The following is a 26834-nucleotide window of genomic DNA, read 5'->3' on the forward strand; positions in this document are numbered from 1 at the left end:
AGGCTGCAGATCTGGTCCAGCAATTGGCTCCTAGAGTTCAATCCCACCAAGTGCAAAGTCATGAAGATTGGGGAAGGGCAAAGAAGGCCGCAGACGGAGTACAGTCTAGGGGGTCAGAGACTACAAACCTCACTCAAGGAAAAAGATCTTGGGGTGAGTATAACACCAGGCACATCTCCTGAAGCGCACATCAACCAAATAACTGCTGCAGCATATGGGCGCCTAGCAAACCTCAGAACAGCATTCCGACATCTTAATAAGGAGTCGTTCAGGACCCTGTACACCATGTACGTTAGGCCCATATTGGAGTATGCGGCACCAGTTTGGAACCCACACCTAGCCAAGCACGTGAAGAAACTAGAGAAAGTGCAAAGGTTTGCAACAAGACTAGTCCCAGAGCTAAGAGGTATGTCCTACGAGGAGAGGTTAAGGGAAATCAACCTGACGACACTGGAGGACAGGAGAGATAGGGGGGACATGATAACGACATACAAAATACTGAGAGGAATTGACAAGGTGGACAAAGACAGGATGTTCCAGAGATTGGACACAGTAACAAGGGGACACAGTTGGAAGCTGAAGACACAGATGAATCACAGGGATGTTAGGAAGTATTTCTTCAGCCACAGAGTAGTCAGTAAGTGGAATAGTTTGGGAAGCGATGTAGTGGAGGCAGGATCCATACATAGCTTTAAGCAGAGGTATGATAAAGCTCACGGCTCAGGGAGAGTGACCTAGTAGCGATCAGTGAAGAGGAGGGGCCAGGAGCTCGGACTCGACCCCCGCAACCTCAACTGGGTGAGTACAACTAGGTGAGTACACACACACACACATATATATATATATATATATATATATATATATATATATATATATATATATATATATATATATATATATATATATATATATATATATATATATATATATATATATATATATATATATATATATATGCAAGACAGGTATACAATACCGACAAGATGAAAGTTAAGACACTTGTGCAACATCTGGTTATCTTTATTGTAAACGTTTCGCCATCCAGTGGCTTTATCAATACAAATTCTTGGACATAATTAGAAAACAGAAGAACTATATACAAAAGATGAGGTAATCAGTCCCTCAGCCTTGGAGGTGGTGTTTACAACACCGTGGTTGTAGAGATTCTGAAGCACAGGTGAGGAGACTGGCGCTTATATAGGCGTCAGTGAAGAGAGACGTGTCCAGACGAGGGCATAGTCACTGGTAGGCGGGATTCCCCAGTGGAAGTAGGTCCTTCCCAAATTCATGGGCTAGTTGTAGAAGTCGTGAAGAAGGTCATGTAGATGTCCTCTGAATCAAGATACCATGATGTTGTGTATATATATACATATATATATATATATATATATATATATATATATATATATATATATATATATATATATATATATATATATATATATATATATATATATATATATATATACAATAAGATCACAGTAAACAGGTGATTTCAGAATATGCAAAACAACCACTGTGAAAGAATAGAGAATTTCCAAGCGCTTTCGTGACTACTCACATTATCAAGGAACAATGAAAGTAGAGCATCATAGGAAGGTATATACAGATCCCACAACAAAGAAAACACCTGATGCACGACTCGTAAGGGAACATTGCAGTAGGCCCGCCGGCCCAACTGGACAGGTCCTTCACACAACCCACCAACAAACTATTCTACCCAAGAAATAAGAATTTTAAAAACTATTATTTGTCTAATGTATTATTAAATTCTTCCCAAATTCTATTAATTATAAATGGATCTAATTTATATAAACCAAAGGAAATATTCATATTATTGTCAAAACTGCTTTTTATGAAACAAGATTCAATTATATTCCTGTCGACCATGGACTTGCTTGATTTTAACCATCCAATTGATTTTCAAAAAGTTGAGAAAGTTGTATCAAGGAATTCCATGGTCGACAGCCTTAGAAGTTCAGGGTAACAGATCGACATTGAACTGGATCCCCAGCCATGATGGCATCCTGGGAAATGAGGCGGCAGATGATGCAGCAAAGGCAGCAACAGACTATCCACATGTTGGGATTACTGTCCCAATCAGCCTACAACAGACCAAACTAGTGGCTGCCAGAGCCACGAAACTTATGGGGGAGGTCTTAGGTGATACCCCATCTCAACAGTGGTACCGAGCAGCGACTCAGGGAGAACCCCCTCCATATGAGAGAAGCTGGTCCAGAGCGCAGTGTACCGCCATCCATCAGCTTCGTTTGGGCTTTCCCACAGCCAAGATGATGGTAGACAAGGCTGAGGAGATGTGCCAGTACTGTCAGCACGTTGTCCAGCGGCCCCTAACACACTATCTTCTGGAGTGCGAAGTTACTGAGACACTCCGCAGGCAACTAGGAGTGATATTCCCTCCCGAAGAGGACCCAGATATGACTGCGGCCACACTAGTGTACCATGGAGTCAACGAACCAGACAAGCTGTTACCTGTGATAACGACATATCCTCCTCCTCGCTAGTGTCCACAGTTAGGAGTACATACGGTGTTGTCGCTTATGAGGTGCACCAGTTGAACTGACCAGAAGAGTGCTTGAACAGCATATGTCGCATCATTGTAGAAACCTTTCTCCCTCGGGAGCCAGAGACGGGTCATCGCAAGATTGAGACCCGTGCCAGGACTACAGTCTTGGCGAACATTATACACATACTCTGCTTTCATTGTTCCTTGATAATGTGAGTAGTCACGAAAGCGCTTGGAGCTTCTCTACTCTTTTACAGTGGTTGTTTTGCATATATATATATATATATATATATATATATATATATATATATATATATATATATATATATATATATATATATATATATATATATATATATATATATATATATATATATATATATATATATATATATATATATATATATATATATATATATATATATATATTACACAAATATCGCAACGCAAGCGATACAAGATGTAAAACAACCACGGGGGGAGTAGAATAATAGCTCTAGGCCTTTCGTGTTGCAATCAACACATCAGGAGCTTGCAAAATTGCAGAAAAGGGGTGAATGTCCAAGCTAGTACTTAGACATGTGCAACATCTGGCTATTCCTGGAGGTAACCAGATGTTTCACACGCTTCTCATTCTTTAACTCGTTGGTATTGTGTATCATTCACAGGCAAGAATGAGACACTTGTGCAACAATGAGAAATCATTATCGTGTCTCATTCTTCAACTTGTCAGTTTTGTGAACCATTTACATCAAATATTATTGACTGTAGATGAACAAGTTGCAGCCTTAATGACTTGTGTACCTGATAGGCTTTAAACCCCATTAACCAGAATGTTGCTAATGAAGACTGTATATGGGTTTTGAATTGTTCCAGTCACAGTATTGTGGGTTAGTGCGAATTGTTCCAGTCACAGTGATGTGGGTTAGTGCGAATTGTTCCAGTCACAGTGATGTGGGTTAGTGCGAATTGTTCCAGTCACAGTGATGTGGGTTAGTGCGAATTGTTCCAGTCACAGTATTGTGGGTTAGTGCGAATTGTTCCAGTCACAGTATTGTGGGTTAGTGCAAATTGTTCCAGTCACAATATTGTGGGTTAGTGCGAATTGTTCCAGTCACAGTATTGTGGGTTAGTGCGAATTGTTCCAGTCACAATATTGTGGGTTAGTGCGAATTGTTCCAGTCACAATATTGTGGGTTAGTGCGAATTGTTCAAGTCACAATATTGTGGGTTAGTGCGAATTGTTCCAGTCACAGTATTGTGGGTTAGTGCGAATTGTTCCAGTCACAATATTGTGGGTTAGTGCGAATTATTCAAGTCACAATATTGTGGGTTAGTGCGAATTGTTCCAGTCACAGTGATGTGGGTTGCTTATGAAATGTTCGAGCCAGTTAAGAATTGTTCCAGACACGATATTGTTGGCCAGTTAAGAATTGTTCCAGACACGATATTGTTGGCCAGTTAAGAATTGTTCCATTCACTATATTGTTGGCCAGTTAAGAATTGTTCCAGCCACGATATCGTTGGCCAGTTAAGAATTGTTCCAGCCACGATATTGTTGGCCATTTAAGAATTGTTCCAGTCACGATATTGTTGGCCAGTTATGAATTGTGCAAGAATGGTATATAATACCGACAAGATGAGAGTAAGACACATGTGCAACATCTGGGTATCTTTATTGTAGACGTTTCGCCATCCAGTGGCTTTATCAATACAAATTCTAGGACATAACTTGAAGACAGTAGAACTATGTACAGAAGATGAGGTAATCAGTCCCTCAACCTAGGAGTAGGTGCGAAGAGCACCATAGTCGTGGAGATTCTGAAGCAGAAGAAAGGAGCCTGGCGCTTATATAGTAACGTCAGGTGTAGCAGACGAGGGCATATTCACTGGTAGGCGGGATTCCCCAGTGGAAGTAGGTCCTTCCCAAAGAGATGGGTTAGTTGTAGTAGTAGTTGTCGTAGTCGTGTAGGTTATGTACATTCGTACACAACTTGTCAGACACTGCAACATCATGGAATCTTAATTCTGAGGACATGTACATAACCTTCACGGCTACGACAACTACTACTACAACTAACCCATCTCTTTGGGAAGGACCTACTTCCACTGGGGAATCCCGCCTACCAGTGACTATGCCCTCGTCTGCTACACCTGACGTTACTATATAAGCGCCAGGCTCCTTTCTTCTGCTTCAGAATCTCCACGACTATGGTGCTCTTCGCACCTACTCCTAGGTTGAGGGACTGATTACCTCATCTTCTGTACATAGTTCTACTGTCTTCAAGTTATGTCCTAGAATTTGTATTGATAAAGCCACTGGATGGCGAAACGTCTACGATAAAGATACCCAGATGTTGCACATGTGTCTTAATTTCAATTATGAATTGTTCCAGACACGATATTGTAGGCCAGTTAAGAATTGTTCCAGACACGATATTGTTGCCAGTTTTGAATTGTTCCAGTCATGATATTGTTGTCCAGTTAAGAATTGTTCCAGTCACGATATTGTTGCCAGTTTTGAATTGTTCCAGTCACGATATTGTTGGCCAGTTATGAACTGTTCCAGTCACGATATTGTTGGCCAGTTAAGAATTGTTCCAGACAAGATATTGTAGGCCAGTTATGAATTGTTCCTGAAACGATATTGTAGGCCAGTTAAGAGTTGTTCAAGTCACGATATTTTTGCCAGTTACGAATTGTTCCAGTCACGATATTGTTGGCCAGTTAAGAACTGTTCCAGTCACGATATTGTTGGCCAGTTAATAATTGTTCCAGCCACGATATTGTTGGCCAGTTATGAATTGTTCCAGACACGATATTGTAGACCAGTTAAGAATTGTTCCAGTAACTATATTGTTGGCCAGTTACGAATTGTTCCAGTCACGATATTGTTGGCCAGTTAAGAATTGTTCCAGACACGATATTGTTGGCCAGTTAAGAATTGTTCCAGACAAGATATTGTAGGCCAGTTAAGAATTGTTCCAGTCACGATATTGTTGGCCAGTTATGAATTGTTCCAGACAAGATATTGTAGACCAGTTGACAATTGTTCCAGCCACGATATTGTTGGCCAATTGCGAATTGTTCCAGCCACGTACTGTGATATTTATTCTTCTAATCTAGTACATGTATAATACATGATCAGTTATATCACAGTAAACTGGTGATATCAAAATATGCAAATTAACTACAGTGAAATAGTGGATAGTGAAATTTCAATTTTGCTCTGTGAATTCTCACGTTATCAAGAAATAATATAATATATATGCCTATAATATATTATCTTTCAGGACCCCTGAGTTTTCCTATCATTGGGAACCTAAGACGTGTTATAGTGGCAGAGGATGTTCGTAAATTTCGTAATAAATATGGCGACATCTTTAGGTGAGTACTCAGCTTCATGTTAATGTGCTACAATATGTTTTAAGATTAAGATTTGTTGGGAGGGTTAGTTATCCAGAATAACCCAGGGTTGGGAGGGTCAGGTACCCAGAATAACCCAGGGTTGGGAGGGTTAGTTATCCAGAATAACCCAGGGTTGGGAGGGTCAGGTACCCAAAATAACCCAGGGTTGGGAGGGTTAGTTATCCAGAATAACCCAGGGTTGGGAGGGTCAGGTACCCAGAATAACCCAGGGTTGGGAGGGTCAGGTACCCAGAATAACCCAGGGTTGGGAGGGTTAGTTATCCAGAATAACCCAGGGTTGGGAGGGTCAGGTACCCAGAATAACCCAGGGTTGGGAGGGTTAGGTTCCCAGAATAACCAAGGGTTGGGAGGGTTAGGTACCCAGAATAACCCAGGGTTGGGAGGGTTAGGTATCCAGAATAACCCAGGGTTGGGAGGGTTAGGTACCCAGAATAACCCAGGGTTGGGAGGGTTAGGTACCCAGAATAACCCAGGGTGGGAGGGTCAGGTACCCAGAATAACCCAGGGTTGGGAGGGTTAGGTACCAAGAATAACCCAGGGTTGGGAGGGTTAGGTACCCAGAATAACCCAGGGTTGGGAGGGTTACGTACCCAGAATAACCCAGGGTTGGGAGGGTTAGGTACCCAGAATAACCCAGGGTTGGGAGGGTCAGGTACCCAGAATAACCCAGGGTTGGGAGGGTTAGTTATCCAGAATAACCCAGGGTTGGGAGGGTCAGGTACCCAGAATAACCCAGGGTTGGGAGGGTTAGGTACCCAGAATAACCCAGGGTTGGGAGGGTTAGGTTCCCAGAATAACCAAGGGTTGGGAGGGTTAGGTACCCAGAATAACCCAGGGTTGGGAGGGTTAGGTACCCAGAATAACCCAGGGTTGGGAGGGTTAGGTACCCAGAATAACCCAGGGTTGGGAGGGTTAGGTACCCAGAATAGCCCAGGGTGGGAGGGTCAGGTACCCAGAATAACCCAGGGTTGGGAGGGTTAGGTACCCAGAATAACCCAGGGTTGGGAGGGTTAGGTACCCAGAATAACCCAGGGTTGGGAGGGTTACGTACCCAGAATAACCCAGGGTTGGGAGGGTTAGGTACCCAGAATAACCCAGGGTTGGGAGGGTTAGGTACCCAGAATAACCCAGGGTTGGGAGGGTTAGGTACCCAGAAAAACCCAGGGTTGGGAGGGTTAGGTACCCAGAATAACCCAGGGTTGGGAGGGTCAGGTACCCAGAATAACCCAGGGTTGGGAGGGTCAGGTACCCAGAATAATCCAGGGTTGGGAGGGTCAGGTACCCAGAATAACACAGGGTTTGCAAGGTTAGGTACCCAGAATAACCCAGGGTTGGGAGGGTTAGGAACCCAGAATAACCCAGGGTTGGGAGGGTTAGGTACCCAGAATAACCCAAAGTTGGGAGGATCAGATACCCAGAATAACCCAGGGTTGGGAGGGTTAGGTACCCAGAATAACCCAGGGTTGGGAGGGTTAGGTACCCAGAATAACCCAGGGTTGGGAGGGTCAGGTACCCAGAATAACCCAGGGTTGGGAGGGTCAGGTACTCAGAATAACCCAGGGTTGGGAGGGTCAGGTACCCAGAATAACCCAGGGTTGGGAGGGTTAGGTACCCAGAATAACCCAGGGTTGACTAAAGAAATCGTAATGACACGATTGCAAATAAACCATACCCCCGGCCGGGATTGAACCCGCGGTCATAGAGTCTCAAAACTCCAGCCCGTCGCGCTAGCCACTAGACCAGCTAGCCACAATAAGATTCATCCAACTAGGTATATTTCTACACCATAGGAAAGTTAGCACAGGCACCTCTGTGACCACAAATGCAAGTTTTTACAGACGAATCTCCAGCTAGCGTGGCCGTGACGAACTCTAGCTCAAGTCCCTTCACTGCCGTCAACATGACTTAAGAAATCGTAATGACACGATTGCAAATAAACCATACCCCCGGCCGGGATTGAACCCGCGGTCATAGAGTCTCAAAACTCCAGCCCGTCGCGCTAGCCACTAGACCAGCTAGCCACAATAAGATTCATCCAACTAGGTATATTTCTACACCATAGGAAAGTTAGCACAGGCACCTCTGTGACCACAAATGCAAGTTTTTACAGACGAATCTCCAGCTAGCGTGGCCGTGACGAACTCTAGCTCAAGTCCCTTCACTGCCGTCAACATGACTTAAGAAATCGTAATGACACGATTGCAAATAAACCATACCCCCGGCCGGGATTGAACCCGCGGTCATAGAGTCTCAAAACTCCAGCCCGTCGCGCTAGCCACTAGACCAGCTAGCCACAATAAGATTCATCCAACTAGGTATATTTCTACACCATAGGAAAGTTAGCACAGGCACCTCTGTGACCACAAATGCAAGTTTTTACAGACGAATCTCCAGCTAGCGTGGCCGTGACGAACTCTAGCTCAAGTCCCTTCACTGCCGTCAACATGACGGGGGTATGGTTTATTTGCAATCGTGTCATTACGATTTCTTAAGTCATGTTGACGGCAGTGAAGGGACTTGAGCTAGAGTTCGTCACGGCCACGCTAGCTGGAGATTCGTCTGTAAAAACTTGCATTTGTGGTCACAGAGGTGCCTGTGCTAACTTTCCTATGGTGTAGAAATATACCTAGTTGGATGAATCTTATTGTGGCTAGCTGGTCTAGTGGCTAGCGCGACGGGCTGGAGTTTTGAGACTCTATGACCGCGGGTTCAATCCCGGCCGGGGGTATGGTTTATTTGCAATCGTGTCATTACGATTTCTTAAGTCATGTTGACGGCAGTGAAGGGACTTGAGCTAGAGTTCGTCACGGCCACGCTAGCTGGAGATTCGTCTGTAAAAACTTGCATTTGTGGTCACAGAGGTGCCTGTGCTAACTTTCCTATGGTGTAGAAATATACCTAGTTGGATGAATCTTATTGTGGCTAGCTGGTCTAGTGGCTAGCGCGACGGGCTGGAGTTTTGAGACTCTATGACCGCGGGTTCAATCCCGGCCGGGGGTATGGTTTATTTGCAATCGTGTCATTACGATTTCTTAAGTCATGTTGACGGCAGTGAAGGGACTTGAGCTAGAGTTCGTCACGGCCACGCTAGCTGGAGATTCGTCTGTAAAAACTTGCATTTGTGGTCACAGAGGTGCCTGTGCTAACTTTCCTATGGTGTAGAAATATACCTAGTTGGATGAATCTTATTGTGGCTAGCTGGTCTAGTGGCTAACGCGACGGGCTGGAGTTTTGAGACTCTATGACCGCGGGTTCAATCCCGGCCGGGGGTATGGTTTAACCCAGGGTTGGGAGGGTCAGGTACCCAGAATAACCCAGGGTTGGGAGGGTCAGGTACCCTGAATAACCAAGGGTTGGAAGGGTTATGTACCCAGAGTAACCTAGGGTTGATAGGGTCAGGTACCCAGAATAACCCAGGGATGGGAGGGTCCGGTTCCCAGAATAACCCAGGGTTAGGAGGGTTAGGCACCCAGAATAACCCAGGGTTGGGAGGGTTAGGTACCCAGAATATCCCAGGGTTGGGAGGGTTAGGTACCCAGAATAACCCAGGGTTGGGAGGGTTAGGTACCCAGAATAACCCAGGGTTGGGAGGGTTAGGTACCCAGAATAACCCAGGGTTGGGAGGGTTAGGTACCCAGAATAACCCAGGGTTGGGAGGATTAGGTACCCAGAATAACCCAGGGTTGGGAGGGTTAGGTACCCAGAATAACCCAGGGTGGGAGGGTTAGGTACCCAGAATAACCCAGGGTTGGGAAGGTTAGGTACCCAGAATAACCCAGGGTTGGGAGGGTTAGGTACCCAGAATAACCCAGGGTTGGGAGGATTAGGTACCCAGAATAACCCAGGGTTGGGAGGGTTAGGTACCCAGAATAACCCAGGGTGGGAGGGTTAGGTACCCAGAATAACCCAGGGTTGGGAGGGTTAGGTACCCAGAATAACCCAGGGTTGGGAGGGTTAGGTACCCAGAATAACCCAGGGTGGGAGGGTTAGGTACCCAGAATAACCCAGGGTTGGGAGGGTTAGGTACCCAGAATAACCCAGGGTTGGGAGGGTTAGGTACCCAGAATAACCCAGGGTTGGGAGGGTTAGGTACCCAGAATAACCCAGGGTTGGGAGGGTTAGGTACCCAGAATAACCCAGGGTGGGAGGGTTAGGTACCCAGAATAACCCAGGGTGGGAGGGTTAGGTACCCAGAATAACCCAGGGTGGGACGGTTAGGTACCCAGAATAACCCAGGGTGGGAGGGTTAGGTACCCAGAATAACCCAGGGTTGGGAGGGTTAGGTACCCAGAATAACCCAGGGTTGGGAGGATTAGGTACCCAGAATAACCCAGGGTTGGGAGGGTTAGGTACTCAGAATAACCCAGGGTGGGAGGGTTAGGTACCCAGAATAACCCAGGGTTGGGAGGGTTAGGTACCCAGAATAACCCAGGGTTGGGAGGGATAGGTACCCAGAATAACCCAGGGTGGGAGGGTTAGGTACCCAGAATAACCCAGGGTTGGGAGGGTTAGGTACCCAGAATAACCCAGGGTTGGGAGGGTTAGGTACCTAGAATAACCCAGGGTTGGGAGGGTTAGGTACCCACAATAACCCAGGGTTGGGAGGGTTAGGTACCCAGAATAACCCAGGGTGGGAGGGTAAGGTACCCAGAATAACCCAGGGTGGGAGGGTTAGGTACCCAGAATAACCCAGGGTTGGGAGGGTTAGGTACCCAGAATAACCCAGGGTCGGGAGGGTTAGGTACCCAGAATAACCCAGGGTTGGGAGGGTTAGGTACCCAGAATAACCCAGGGTTGGGAGGGTTAGGTACCCAGAATAACCCAGGGTTGGGAGGGTTAGGTACCCAGAATAACCCAGGGTTGGGAGGGATAGGTACCCAGAATAACCCAGGGTTGGGAGGGTTAGGTACCCAGAATAACCCAGGGTTGGGAGGGTTAGGTACCCAAAATAACCCAGGGTTGGGAGGGTCAGGTACCCAGAATAACCCAGGGTTGGGAGGGTCAGGTACCCAGAATAATCCAGGGTTGGGAGGGTCAGGTACCCAGAATAACACAGGGTTTGCAAGGTTAGGTACCCAGAATAACCCAGGGTTGGGAGGGTTAGGAACCCAGAATAACCCAGGGTTGGGAGGGTTAGGTACCCAGAATAACCCAAAGTTGGGAGGATCAGATACCCAGAATAACCCAGGGTTGGGAGGGTTAGGTACCCAGAATAACCCAGGGTTGGGAGTGTTAGGTACCCAGAATAACCCAGGGTTGGGAGGGTCAGGTACCCAGAATAACCCAGGGTTGGGAGGGTCAGGTACTCAGAATAACCCTGGGTTGGGAGGGTCAGGTACCCAGAATAACCCAGGGTTGGGAGGGTTAGGTACCCAGAATAACCCAGGGTTGGGAGGGTCAGGTACCCAGAATAACCCAGGGTTGGGAGGGTCAGGTACCCTGAATAACCCAGGGTTGGAAGGGTTATGTACCCAGAGTAACCTAGGGTTGATAGGGTCAGGTACCCAGAATAACCCAGGGATGGGAGGGTCCGGTTCCCAGAATAACCCAGGGTTAGGAGGGTTAGGCACCCAGAATAACCCAGGGTTGGGAGGGTTAGGTACCCAGAATATCCCAGGGTTGGGAGGGTTAGGTACCCAGAATAACCCAGGGTTGGGAGGGTTAGGTGCCCAGAATAACCCAGGGTTGGGAGGGTTAGGTACCCAGAATAACCCAGGGTTGGGAGGGTTAGGTACCCAGAATAACCCAGGGTTGGGAGGATTAGGTACCCAGAATAACCCAGGGTTGGGAGGGTTAGGTACCCAGAATAACCCAGGGTGGGAGGGTTAGGTACCCAGAATAACCCAGGGTTGGGGGGGTTAGGTACCCAGAATAACCCAGGGTTGGGAGGGTTAGGTACCCAGAATAACCCAGGGTGGGAGGGTTAGGTACCCAGAATAACCCAGGGTTGATAGGGTTAGGTACCCAGAATAACCCAGGGTTGGGAGGGTTAGGTACCCAGAATAACCCAGGGTTGGGAGGGTTAGGTACCCAGAATAACCCAGGGTTGGGAGGGTTAGGTACCCAGAATAACCCAGGGTGGGAGGGTTAGGTACCCAGAATAACCCAGGGTGGGAGGGTTAGGTACCCAGAATAACCCAGGGTGGGAGGGTTAGGTACCCAGAATAACCCAGGGTGGGAGGGTTAGGTACCCAGAATAACCCAGGGTTGGGAGGGTTAGGTACCCAGAATAACCCAGGGTTGGGAGGATTAGGTACTCAGAATAACCCAGGGTTGGGAGGGTTAGGTACTCAGAATAACCCAGGGTGGGAGGGTTAGGTACCCAGAATAACCCAGGGTTGGGAGGGTTAGGTACCCAGAATAACCCAGGGTTGGGAGGGTTAGGTACCCAGAATAACCCAGGGTGGGAGGGTTAGGTACCCAGAATAACCCAGGGTTGGGAGGGTTAGGTACCCAGAATAACCCAGGGTTGGGAGGGTTAGGTACCCAGAATAACCCAGGGTTGGGAGGGTTAGGTACCCAGAATAACCCAGGGTTGGGAGGGTTAGGTTCCCAGAATAACCCAGGGTGGGAGGGTAAGGTACCCAGAATAACCCAGGGTGGGAGGGTTAGGTACCCAGAATAACCCAGGGTTGGGAGGGTTAGGTACCCAGAATAACCCAGGGTTGGGAGGGTTAGGTACCCAGAATAACACAGGGTTGGGAGGGTTAGGTATCCAGAATAACCCAGGGTTGGGAGGGTTAGGTACCCAGAATAACCCAGGGTTGGGAGGATTAGGTACCCAGAATAACCCAGGGTGGGAGGGTTAGGTACCCAGAATAACCCAGGGTGGGAGGGTTAGGTACCCAGAATAACCCAGGGTTGGGAGGGTTAGGTACCCAGAATAACCCAGGGTTGGGAGGGTTAGGTACCCAGAATAACCCAGGGTGGGAGGGTTAGGTACCCAGAATAACCCAGGGTGGGAGGGTTAGGTACCCAGAATAACCCAGGGTGGGAGGGTTAGGTACCCAGAATAACCCAGGGTTGGGAGGGTTAGGTACCCAGAATAACCCAGGGTGGGAGGGTTAGGTACCCAGAATAACCCAGGGTGGGAGGGTTAGGTACCCAGAATAACCCAGGGTTGGGAGGGTTAGGTACCCAGAATAACCCAGGGTTGGGAGGGTTAGGTACCCAGAATAACCCAGGGTTGGGAGGGTTTGGTACCCAGAATAACCCAGGGTTGGGAGGGTTAGGTACCCAGAATAACCCAGGGTTGGGAGGATTAGGTACCCAGAATAACCCAGGGTGGGAGGGTTAGGTACCCAGAATAACCCAGGGTGGGAGGATTAGGTACCCAGAATAACCCAGGGTTGGGAGGGTTAGGTACCCAGAATAACCCAGGGTGGGATGGTTAGGTACCCAGAATAACCCAGGGTGGGAGGGTTAGGTACCCAGAATAACCCAGGGTTGGGAGGGTTAGGTACCCAGAATACCCCAGGGTTGGGAGGGTTAGGTACCCAGAATAACCCAGGGTGGGAGGGTTAGGTACCCAGAATAACCCAGGGTGGGAGGGTTAGGTACCCAGAATAACCCAGGGTTGGGAGGGTTAGGTACCCAGAATAACCCAGGGTTGGGAGGGTTAGGTACCCAGAATAACCCAGGGTTGGGAGGATTAGGTACCCAGAATAACCCAGGGTGGGAGGGTTAGGTACCCAGAATAACCCAGGGTGGGAGGGTTAGGTACCCAGAATAACCCAGGGTTGGGAGGGTTAGGTACCCAGAATAACCCAGGGTGGGAGGGTTAGGTACCCAGAATAACCCAGGGTGGGAGGGTTAGGTACCCAGAATAACCCAGGGTTGGGAGGGTTAGGTACCCAGAATACCCCAGGGTTGGGAGGGTTAGGTACCCAGAAAAACCCAGGGTGGGAGGGTTAGGTACCCAGAATAACCCAGGGTGGGAGGGTTAGGTACCCAGAATAACCCAGGGTTGGGAGGGTTAGGTACCCAGAATACCCCAGGGTTGGGAGGGTTAGGTACCCAGAATAACCCAGGGTTGGGAGGGCTAGGTACCCAGAATAACCCAGTGTGGGAGGGTTAGGTACCCAGAATAACCCAGGGTTGGGAGGGTTAGGTACCCAGAATACCCCAGGGTTGGGAGGGTTAGGTACCCAGAATAACCCAGGGTTGGGAGGGTTAGGTACCCAGAATAACCCAGGGTTGGGAGGGTTAGGTACCCAGAATAACCCAGGGTTGGGAGGGTTAGGTGCCCAGAATAACCCAGGGTTGGGAGGGTTAGGTACCCAGAATAACCCAGGGTTGGGAGGGTTAGGTGCCCAGAATAACCCAGGGTTGGGAGGTTTAGGTGCCCAGAATAACCCAGGGTTGGGAGGGTTAGGTACCCAGAATAACCCAAGGTTGGGAGGGTTAGGTGCCCAGAATAACCCAGGGTTGGGAGGGTTAGGTGCCCAGAATAACCCAGGGTTGGGAGGGTTAGGTACCCAGAATAACCCAGGGTTGGGAGGGTTAGGTGCCCAGAATAACCCAGGGTTGGGAGGGTTAGGTACCCAGAATAACCCAGGGTTGGGAGGGTTAGGTACCCAGAATAACCCAGGGTTGGGAGGGTTAGGTACCCAGAATAACCCAGGGTTGGGAGGGTTAGGTACCCAGAATAACCCAGGGTTGGGAGGGTTAGGTACCCAGAATAACCCAGGGTTGGGAGGGTTAGGTACCCAGAATAACCCAGGGTGGGAGGGTTAGGTACCCAGAATAACCCAGGGTTGGGAGGGTTAGGTGCCCAGAATAACCCAGGGTTGGGAGGGTTAGGTACCCAGAATAACCCAGGGTTGGGAGGGTTAGGTGCCCAGAATAACCCAGGGTTGGGAGGGTTAGGTGCCCAGAATAACCCAGGGTTGGGAGGGTTAGGTACCCAGAATAACCCAGGGTTGGGAGGGTTAGGTACCCAGAATAACCCAGGGTTGGGAGGGTTAGGTGCCCAGAATAACCCAGGGTTGGGAGGGTTAGGTACCCAGAATAACCCAGGGTTGGGAGGGTTAGGTACCCAGAATAACCCAGGGTTGGGAGGGTTAGGTCCCCAGAATAACCCAGGGTTGGGAGGGTTAGGTACCCAGAATAACCCAGGGTTGGGAGGGTTAGGTGCCCAGAATAACCCAGGGTTGGGAGGGTTAGGTACCCAGAATAACCCAAGGTTGGGAGGGTTAGGTGCCCAGAATAACCCAGGGTTAAGAGGGTTAGGTGCCCAGAATAACCCAGGGTTGGGAGGGTTAGGTACCCAGAATAACCCAGGGTTGGGAGGGTTAGGTACCCAGAATAACCCAGGGTTGGGAGGGTTAGGTACCCAGAATAACCCAGGGTTGGGAGGGTTAGGTACCCAGAATAACCCAGGGTTGGGAGGGTTAGGTACCCAGAATAACCCAGGGTTGGGAGGGTTAGGTACCCAGAATAACCCAGGGTTGGGAGGGTTAGGTACCCAGAATAACCCAGGGTTGGGAGGGTTAGGTACCCAGAATAACCCAGGGTGGGAGGGTTAGGTACCCAGAATAACCCAGGGTTGGGAGGGTTAGGTGCCCAGAATAACCCAGGGTTGGTAGGGTTAGGTACCCAGAATAACCCAGGGTTGAGAGGGTTAGGTACCCAGAATAACCCAGGGTTGGGAGGGTTAGGTGCCCAGAATAACCCAGGGTTGGGAGGGTTAGGTACCCAGAATAACCCAGGGTTGGGAGGGTTAGGTACCCAGAATAACCCAGGGTTGGGAGGGTTAGGTGCCCAGAATAACCCAGGGTTGGGAGGGTTAGGTACCCAGAATAACCCAGGGTTGGGAGGGTTAGGTACCCAGAATAACCCAGGGTTGGGAGGGTTAGGTACCCAGAATAACCCATGGTTGGGAGGGTTAGGTACCCAGAATAACCCAGGGTTGGGAGGGTTAGGTACCCAGAATAACCCAGGGTTGGGAGGGTTAGGTGCCCAGAATAACCCAGGGTTGGGAGGGTTAGGTACCCAGAATAACCCAGGGTTGGGAGGGTTAGGTACCCAGAATAACCCAGGGTTGGGAGGGTTAGGTACCCAGAATAACCCAGGGTTGGGAGGGTTAGGTACCCAGAATAACCCAGGGTTGGGAGGGTTAGGTCCCCAGAATAACCCAGGGTTGGGAGGGTTAGGTACCCAGAATAACCCAGGGTTGGGAGGGTTAGGTACCCAGAATAACCCAGGGTTGGGAGGGTTAGGTACCCAGAATAACCCAGGGTTGGTAGGGTTAGGTACCCAGAATAACCCAGGGTTGGGAGGGTTAGGTGCCCAGAATAACCCAGGGTTGGGAGGGTTAGGTACCCAGAATAACCCAGGGTTTGGAGGGTTAGGTACCCAGAATAACCCAGGGTTGGGAGGGTTAGGTACCCAGAATAACCCAGGGTTGGGAGGGTTAGGTACCCAGAATAACCCAGGGTTGGGAGGGTTAGGTACCCAAAATAACCCAGGGTTGGGAGGGTTAGGTACCCAGAATAACCCAGGGTTGGGAGGGTTAGGTACCCAGAATAACCCAGGGTGGGAGGGTTAGGTACCCAGAATAACCCAGGGTTGGGAGGGTTAGGTACCCAGAATAACCCAGGGTTGGGAGGGTTAGGTACCCAGAATAACCCAGGGTGGGAGGGTTAGGTACCCAGAATAACCCAGGGTTGTGAGGGTTAGGTACCCAGAATAACCCAGGGTTGGGAGGGTTAGGTACCCAGAATAACCCAGGGTTGTAGGGTTAGGTACCCAGAATAACCCAGGGTTGGGAGGGTTAGGTACCCAGAATAACCCAGGGTTGGGAGGGTTAGGTGCCCAGAATAACCCAGGGTTGGGAGGGTTAGGTACCCAGAATAACCCAGGGTTGGGAGGGTTAGGTACCCAGAATAACCCAGGGTTGGGAGGGTTAGGTACCCAGAATAACCCAGGGTTGGGAGGGTTAGGTACCCAGAATAACCCAGGGTTGGGAGGGTTAGGTGCCCAGAATAACCCAGGGTTGGGAGGGTTAGGTACCCAGAATAACCCAGGGTTGGGAGGGTTAGGTACCCAGAATAACCCAGGGTTGGGAGGGTTAGGTACCCAGAATAACCCAGGGTTGGGAGGGTTAGGTACCCAGAATAACCCAGGGTGGGAGGGTTAGGTACCCAGAATAACCCAGGGTTGGGAGGGTTAGGTACCCAGAATAACCCAGGGTTGGGAGGGTTAGGTACCCAGAATAACCCAGGGTTGGGAGGGTTAGGTGCCCAGAATAACCCAGGGTTGGGAGGGTTAGGTACCCAGAATAACCCAGGGTTGGGAGGGTTAGGTACCCAGAATAACCCAGGGTTGGTAGGGTTAGGTACCCAGGGTTGGGAGGGTCAGGTACCCAGAATAACCCAGGGTTGGGAGGGTTAGGTACCCAGAATAACCCAGGGTTGGGAGGGTGAGGTACCCAGAATAACCCAGGGTTGGGAGGGTTAGGTACCCAGAATAACCAAGGGTTGGGAGGGTCAGGTACCCAGAATAACCCAGGGTTGGGAGGGTTAGGTACCCAGAATAACCCAGGGTTGGGAGGGTCAGGTACCCAGAATAACCCAGGGTTGGGAGGGTCAGGTACCCAGAATAACCCAGGGTTGGGAGGGTCAGGTACCCAGAATAACACAGGGTTGGGAGGGTCAGGTACCCAGAGGGTTTAGGTACCCAGAATAACCCAGGGTTGGGAGGGTCAGGTACCCAGAATAACCCAGGGTTGGGAGGGTTAGGTACCCAGAATAACCCAGGGTTGGGAGGGTCAGGTACCCAGAATAACCCAGGGTTGGGAGGGTTGGGAATAACCCAGGGTTAGGTACCCAGAATAACCCAGGGTTGGGAGGGTTAGGTACCCAGAATAACCCAGGGGGTACCCAGAATAACCCAGGGTTGGGAGGGTTAGGTCCCCAGAATAACCCAGGGTTGGGAGGGTTAGGTACCCAGAATAACCCAGGGTTGGGAGGGTTAGGTACCCAGAATAACCCAGGGTTGGGAGGGTTAGGTACCCAGAATAACCCAGGGTTGGGAGGGTTAGGTACCCAGAATAACCCAGGGTTGGGAGGGTTAGGTGCCCAGAATAACCCAGGGTTGGGAGGGTTAGGTACCCAGAATAACCCAGGGTTTGGAGGGTTAGGTACCCAGAATAACCCAGGGTTGGGAGGGTTAGGTACCCAGAATAACCCAGGGTTGGGAGGGTTAGGTACCCAGAATAACCCAGGGTTGGGAGGGTTAGGTACCCAGAATAACCCAGGGTTGGGAGGGTTAGGTACCCAGAATAACCCAGGGTTGGGAGGGTTAGGTACCCAGAATAACCCAGGGTGGGAGGGTTAGGTACCCAGAATAACCCAGGGTTGGGAGGGTTAGGTACCCAGAATAACCCAGGGTTGGGAGGGTTAGGTACCCAGAATAACCCAGGGTGGGAGGGTTAGGTACCCAGAATAACCCAGGGTTGTGAGGGTTAGGTACCCAGAATAACCCAGGGTTGGGAGGGTTAGGTACCCAGAATAACCCAGGGTTGTAGGGTTAGGTACCCAGAATAACCCAGGGTTGGGAGGGTTAGGTACCCAGAATAACCCAGGGTTTGGAGGGTTAGGTGCCCAGAATAACCCAGGGTTGGGAGGGTTAGGTACCCAGAATAACCCAGGGTTGGGAGGGTTAGGTACCCAGAATAACCCAGGGTTGGGAGGGTTAGGTATCCAGAATAACCCAGGGTTGGGAGGGTTAGGTACCCAGAATAACCCAGGGTTGGGAGGGTTAGGTGCCCAGAATAACCCAGGGTTGGGAGGGTTAGGTACCCAGAATAACCCAGGGTTGGGAGGGTTAGGTACCCAGAATAACCCAGGGTTGGGAGGGTTAGGTACCCAGAATAACCCAGGGTTGGGAGGGTTAGGTACCCAGAATAACCCAGGGTGGGAGGGTTAGGTACCCAGAATAACCCAGGGTTGGGAGGGTTAGGTACCCAGAATAACCCAGGGTTGGGAGGGTTAGGTACCCAGAATAACCCAGGGTTGGGAGGGTTAGGTGCCCAGAATAACCCAGGGTTGGGAGGGTTAGGTACCCAGAATAACCCAGGGTTGGGAGGGTTAGGTACCCAGAATAACCCAGGGTTGGTAGGGTTAGGTACCCAGGGTTGGGAGGGTCAGGTACCCAGAATAACCCAGGGTTGGGAGGGTTAGGTACCCAGAATAACCCAGGGTTGGGAGGGTCAGGTACCCAGAATAACCCAGGGTTGGGAGGGTTAGGTACCCAGAATAACCCAGGGTTGGGAGGGTCAGGTACCCAGAATAACCCAGGGTTGGGAGGGTTAGGTACCCAGAATAACCCAGGGTTGGGAGGGTCAGGTACCCAGAATAACCCAGGGTTGGGAGGGTCAGGTACCCAGAATAACCCAGGGTTGGGAGGGTCAGGTACCCAGAATAACCCAGGGTTGGGAGGGTTAGGTACCCAGAATAACCCAGGGTTGGGAGGGTCAGGTACCCAGAATAACCCAGGGTTGGGAGGGTTAGGTACCCAGAATAACCCAGGGTTGGGAGGGTCAGGTACCCAGAATAACCCAGGGTTGGGAGGGTTAGGTACCCAGAATAACCCAGGGTTGGGAGGGTCAGGTACCCAGAATAACCCAGGGTTGGGAGGGTTAGGTACCCAGAATAACCCAGGGTTGGGAGGGTCAGGTACCCAGAATAACCCAGGGTTGGGAGGGTTAGGTACCCAGAATAACAAAGGGTTGGGAGGGTCAGGTACCCAGAATAACCCAGGGTTGGGAGGGTTAGGTACCCAGAATAACCCAGGGTTTGGAGGGTTAGGTACCCAGAATAACCCAGGGTTGGGAGGGTCAGGTACCCAGAATAACCCAGGGTTGGGAGGGTCAGGTACCCAGAATAACCCAGGGTTGGTAGGGTCAGGTACCCAGAATAACCCAGGGTTGGGAGGGTCAGGTACCCAGAATAACCCAGGGTTGGGAGGGTTAGGTACCCAGAATAACCCAGGGTTGGGAGGGTCAGGTACCCAGAATAACCCAGGGTTGGGAGGGTCAGGTACCCAGAATAACCCAGGGTTGGGAGGGTTAGGTACCCAGAATAACCCAGGGTTGGGAGGGTCAGGTACCCAGAATAACCCAGGGTTGGGAGGGTCAGGTACCCAGAATAACCCAGGGTTGGGAGGGTCAGGTACCCAGAATAACCCAGGGTTGGGAGGGTTAGGTACCCAGAATAACCCAGGGTTGGGAGGGTCAGGTACCCAGAATAATCCAGGGTTGGGAGGGTTAGGTACCCAGAATAACCCAGGGTTGGGAGGGTCAGGTACCCAGAATAACCCAGGGTTGGGAGGGTCAGGTACCCAGAATAACCCAGGGTTGGGAGGGTCAGGAACCCAGAATAACCCAGGGTTGGGAGGGTCAGGAACCCAGAATAACCCAGGGTTGGGAGGGTCAGGTACCCAGAATAACCCAGGGTTGGGAGGGTCAGGAACCCAGAATAACCCAGGGTTGGGAGGGTCAGGAACCCAGAATAACCCAGGGTTGGGAGGGTCAGGAACCCAGAATAACCCAGGGTTGGGAGGGTCAGGTACCCAGAATAACCCAGGGTTGGGAGGGTCAGGAACCCAGAATAACCCAGGGTTGGGAGGGTCAGGAACCCAGAATAACCCAGGGTTGGGAGGGTCAGGAACCCAGAATAACCCAGGGTTGGGAGGGTCAGGAACCCAGAATAACCCAGGGTTGGGAGGGTTAGGTACCCAGAATAACCCAGGGTTGGGAGGGTCAGGTACCCAGAATAACCCAGGGTTGGGAGGGTCAGGAACCCAGAATAACCCAGGGTTGGGAGGGTCAGGAACCCAGAATAACCCAGGGTTGGGAGGGTCAGGAACCCAGAATAACCCAGGGTTGGGAGGGTCAGGAACCCAGAATAACCCAGGGTTGGGAGGGTCAGGAACCCAGAATAACCCAGGGTTGGGAGGGTCAGGAACCCAGAATAACCCAGGGTTGGGAGGGTCAGGAACCCAGAATAACCCAGGGTTGGGAGGGTCAGGAACCCAGAATAACCCAGGGTTGGGAGGGTCAGGTACCCAGAATAACCCAGGGTTGGGAGGGTCAGGAACCCAGAATAACCCAGGGTTGGGAGGGTCAGGTACCCAGAATAACCCAGGGTTGGGAGGGTCAGGAACCCAGAATAACCCAGGGTTGGGAGGGTCAGGAACCCAGAATAACCCAGGGTTGGGAGGGTCAGGTACCCAGAATAACCCAGGGTTGGGAGGGTCAGGTACCCAGAATAACCCAGGGTTGGGAGGGTCAGGAACCCAGAATAACCCAGGGTTGGGAGGGTCAGGAACCCAGAATAACCCAGGGTTGGGAGGGTCAGGTACCCAGAATAACCCAGGGTTGGGAGGGTCAGGTACCCAGAATAACTCTAAAAAAAGTCAGTGCTTCATCGAGGACAGTTTGTTTTTTTCCCATTGAGGTCCTTTAATCTTGTCCCCAGGATGCTATCCACACCAGTCTACTAACGCCCAAGCACCTACTTACTGATAAGTGTACAGGGACAGCAGGTGCAAGGGAACATTCCCAACGTTTCCACCTGTGCAGTTGACTGAACCATGGACACTCAGTGTATGAGGGAAGAGCATTACCTACTGAGCCAGATATGATAGGAATACGACTGAAGGTTGCCAGTTTCTTATTGGCGGCAGTTATGTGTAGTCAAGAAACAGGACACGCGTTACCTGAGTCCTGACCCAGATCTATATCATGTTTTTATTTTTGTTATATTGCTTATCACACACACATGAACTATTAAATCTCAGTAGTAAATTCACCTTAAACCAGCAAATCATAGAGCCAACAAGAAAGACTACAAAATACACTGGACCTCATCTTTACTAATAATGATGATCTGTTACATTCAGATCATAACATAGTAGAGGTACAGACATGTATGCGAGAGGCTCCTGACCAGCAAAATTTGATCAGTCATGATCAAAAACACAGTGGGATCAAGTCAACTATGTCCTAAATGGAACAAATTGGGAAGATATCCTAAATAACAAAGATCCGAACCTTTGCCTAGAAAGAATTAACTCCTGGCACTTGAGGTCTACTCAAAGCATATTCCTTCAGAAAAAAGAGAGGAGATATAAACTATTAAGACACTCCCTACACATCATATATCATAAAAATCTTTTACCATCCTATGGAGAGGGAGCATGGACACGGGGGTCGTCCCACAGTTACTAAAAACAACAGACATAGCCCCACTCCACAAAGGGGGCAGTAAAGCAACAGCAAAGAACTACAGACCAATAGCACTAACATCCCATATCATAAAAATCTTTGAAAGGGTCCTAAGAAGCAAGATCACCACCCATCTAGAAACCCATCAGTTACACAACCCAGGGCAACATGAGTTTAGAACAGGTCGCTCCTGTCTGTCTCAACTACTGGATCACTACGACAAGGTCCTAAATGCACTAGAAGACAAAAAGAATGCAGATGTAATATACACAGACTTTGCAAAAGCCTTCGACAAGTGTGACCATGGCGTAATAGTGCACAAAATGCGCGCTAAAGGAATAGCAGGAAAAGTTGGTAGATGGATCTATAATTTCCTCACTAACAGAACACAAAGAGTAGTCGTCAACAGAGTAAAGTTTGAGGCAACTACGGTGAAAAGCTCTGTTCCTCAAGGCACAGTACTCGCTCCCATCTTGTTCCTCATCCTCATATCCGACATAGACAAGGATGTCAGCCACAGCACCGTGTCTTCCTTTGCAGATGACACCCGAATCTGCATGACAGTGTCTTCCATTGCAGACACTGCAAGGCTCCAGGCGGACATCAACCAAATCTTTCAGTGGGCTGCAGAAAACAATATGAAGTTCAATGATGAGAAATTTCAATTACTCAGATATGGTGAACATGAGGAAATTAAAACTTCATCAGAGTATAAAACAAATTCCAGCCACACAATAGAGCGAAAAACTAACGTCAAAGACCTGGGAGTGATCATGTCGGAGGATCTCACCTTCAAGGACCATAACATTGTATCAGTCGCATCTGCTAGAAAAATAACAGGATGGATAATGAGAACCTTCAAACCAGGGATGCCAAGCCCATGATGACACTCTTCAGGTCGCTTGTTCTATCTAGGCTGGAATATTGCTGCACACTAACAGCACTTTTCAAGGCAGGTGAAATTGCTGACCTAGAAAATGTACAGAGAACCTTCACGGTGCACATAACGGAGATAAAACACCTCAATTACTGGGAGTGCTTGAGGTTCCTAAACCTGTATTCCCTGGAACGCAGGAGGGAGAGATACATGATTATATACACCTGGAAAATCCTATAGGGACTAGTACCGAACTTGCACACGAAAATCACTCTCTACGAAAGCAAAAGACTTGGCAGACAATGCAACATCCCCCATTGAAAAGCAGGGGTGTCACTAGCACGTCAAGGACCCATGACTGTTCAACTGCCTCCCAGCGTACATAAGGGGGATTACCAATAGACCCCTGGTTGTCTTCAAGCAGGCATTGGATAAGCACCTAAAGTCGGTATCTGACCAGCCGGGCTGTGGCTCGTACGTTGGATTGCGTGCAGCGAGCAGTAACAACCAGGTTGATCAGGCCCTGATCCACCATGAGGTCTGGTCACAGACCGGGCCGCGGGGGCATTGACCCCCAGAACTCTCTCCATGTAAATTCCAGGAAAACATGTGAAGGCAAGGAATCACAGAGCTACTGAGATGGGCCATTAAGACCTGATTCCCAAGCTGACAGAGTTTCTAGGTGCCCTTAACACCCAACCGGATTTGTTGAAAAGTAAGTGATCCTCTGACCGGATTTATAAGCTGACGGGGTCTTTAGGCGCCCTTATCAAACACTCAAACAACAGTTACTGCTAGCAGCATTAAGATTATTTCATACATATACAGGTACAAATACAAATATATATATATATATATATATATATATATATATATATATATATATATATATATATATATATATATATATATATATATATATATATATATATATATATATATACAAATAGATAGATCTATACTTTAAGGAGGTTATTAGTAGAATATACAGTATAACAGGCAAAATCTACTTCATGAAATTCTATGTAGTCTACACCCGCTGCAACAAACAGGCTTCTTCATGGATCACATGCAACTTCTTTGGAAAATGGGCCCATGCATTTTGTGCAGATATTCAGGAATCATCTACAAGAAATATTAAACCAGGGAAGTGTTTTTGGGAATGCCTAGTGAGAACAAACTGTGAAAAAAATCACATATGTGTTAAAAGAGAGAAACATCAAAGCAGCCGTCATAGAAAACCTGACAGCATTCTATAACAGATGGGAAAATAAAAGGACTGGGCATGGATGGTGCTATCACCCCTGGTGCAGATGCTGTCCTGGTAGACAGTACCTGTAAGAACACAGAAATGAAAATTGGTGGGCCAGAGGGAGACAGGAACTCTAGTGCTGGGAAAACAGGTGTAGACAAAGACATGCAAGCCCCAAAGTTAGAAGCTAGCAATACCACTGGAGATAGTAAACAAGGAGATGCCCCTTGCCAAAACTACCAGAAAATGCTGGTGAAAACACCATTGTTAGTACAAGTGCTGAAGACAGTAAAGAGACAGAAAAACAGGCACGAGTAGGGAATGCAGTCACGAAAAACCAAGGCAAACAGAAATCATACCTATGCAGACTCTATGCATTAGGTATCTGCAGGCATGGAATGTCTGGAAAAACGGATGGGACGTGTAGCTTTGACCATCCCAGAAAATGCCGTGCTCATATGACAAGAGGAAAATGCAACATTCCTTCCTGTAAGTTTTTCCACCCTTCCTCTAGCTTCTCCGCTAATCTCTTTTGAGGAACTGTGTCGAAGGCCTTCTTGCAGTTCAGGAAAATGCAATCAACCCACCTCTCTCTCTCATGTCTTACTTCTGTTACTTTATCATAAAACTCCAGAAGGTTTGTGACACAGGATTTGCCTTCCATGTCACTCTTCAGTTCAGGCAAGACAATACTATAACTTATATTGTGAGGCACACCACCTAAAGGGGACAAGAAGACACAGACCATTCAGACCATGGGAAAACCTGAGTAGCCACAGCTACTCCAGAGAGAGACTTTTTAGCGCCAGGAAGGAAAAAATATCTAGCAGGAAATGACAGAAATCGTACACCAACTATTTCACTTCTGGATTGGAATCAGTCAGTGGCCTCCACTTCAAAACAACTGATATTAGTGCCAGGTAAAAAAGACCCCCACATACCATCAGTACGACGACATTCATCTGTGCAAATATACAGAGTCAAAAGCCACCAACGAACAACAACATACCTTTCATCCATGGACTGCTTACAGAGTGAAACCCAATATTCGCGGTTTTCACAGTGACCCACATAAAGGACCACTTTGACAATGAAATATAGATCTCGGGTTACAACCAATACAGATGCGAGAGTAAACAGGCAAAACTGGGGCGGAGGGGGGGTTGGCCTGCACGCCACAGAGTCAATGATATGCTCGAAACTACTAAACACATTAAATGATGTTTTTGATTATTTGGCAGTAAAGATTGAGACCCATAACCTGGTCATTGTGGTTGTATGCAAGCCTTCAGATGCAACTTCCCAACAATTCCGGGAACAGCTGTTGAAAATAGACCACTGTCCGGAAAATCTTCCAGCTCCTGCCCTAAACATCTTGCTCCTGGGAAATTCAACCTAAGGCATGTAAAATGAGGAATGTAGCAAATAATGCTGTAGCAGAGATAACACCAGGAAGCAACTCAGATGAAAACTTGCACACACTCGAGCTTTTAAATCTCTGCACCAAATTCACCTTAAACCAGCAAATAATAGAGCCTACTAGATTAGGGAATACACTGGACCTCATCTTCACTAATAATGATGATCTGATATGAAATATTGCCATATCAAAAACAATATACTCAGCTCACAACATAATAGAGGTTCAGACATGTATGTGTGGGGTCCCAGACCAATAAAATGGGATCAGTCATGAGGTAGCCTTCACCAAATTCAACTTCAAAAACCAAAACACAAGGTGGAACCAGGTCAATCAGGTCCTAAATGATACAAAAATGGAAAGATATCCTCTGCAACATGGATCCAAACCTATGTCTAGAAAAGATTAACTCTGTGGCACTCGAGGTATGCTCAAGGTATATTCATTTAAGGAAAAGGAAAAAGAGATGTAAACTAGGAAGAGAGAGGCGCTTCCTATACAGGAGAAGGTTAAGAATAACAGAACTGCTAAAAGAGGCCAATATATATGTAATATGAAGGAAGGAACAGGTCAGATAAATAGCAAACATCGAACTTAAGCAAAAGGAATCTTACAGGAGTCAAGAAACGCAGGAAGAATTAAAAGCCATAAATGAAATTGTAAGAAACTCAAAATATTTTTGTTCTTTTGCCAAATCTAAGTCGAGAACAGCATCAGTATTGGGGCCCTTACTTTGACAAGATGGGTCCTACACAAATGACAGTAAGGAAATGAGTGAGCTACTCAAGTCCCTGTATGACTCAGTTTTTAGCAATCTCCTAACCAGACTGAAAGTCGAAGACCTAAATGAATTTTTTATGAACGAGACTCAGAATTTGGTAGACTCAAACCTATCTGATATTATCCTAACACCAAATGCTTTAGAAGGTGAAAAATGACATGCCCATGCACTTTGCCCCAGGCCCAGAGTTGTGAAATTCTGTGTTCATCAAGAACTGCAAAAAAAAAAAAAAACCTGACGGCCTGATGGCAAAAGCTCTCGCTTCACACCGTGAGGGTCCGAGTTCGATTCCCGGCAAAGGGGTGGAAGCATCGCAC

The 26834-nt window shown here is 48.6% G+C and overlaps 1 protein-coding gene across 2 annotated transcripts in view; it reads left to right on the forward strand.

Annotated features, from left to right (window-relative positions):
- LOC128705483 (cytochrome P450 2L1) overlaps positions 1-26834 on the forward strand; it is a 309064-nt gene that overhangs the window by 39615 nt on the left and 242615 nt on the right. For both annotated transcript variants that reach the window (XM_070104508.1, XM_070104507.1), the window contains exon 3: positions 5821-5914. In XM_070104508.1, coding sequence (XP_069960609.1) covers positions 5821-5914 — 94 coding nt within the window. The remainder of the gene's footprint in view (positions 1-5820; positions 5915-26834) is intronic.

The sequence above is a fragment of the Cherax quadricarinatus genome, chromosome 92, assembly GCF_038502225.1.
Source record: "Cherax quadricarinatus isolate ZL_2023a chromosome 92, ASM3850222v1, whole genome shotgun sequence".
Classification (NCBI taxonomy): Eukaryota; Metazoa; Arthropoda; class Malacostraca; order Decapoda; family Parastacidae; genus Cherax; species Cherax quadricarinatus.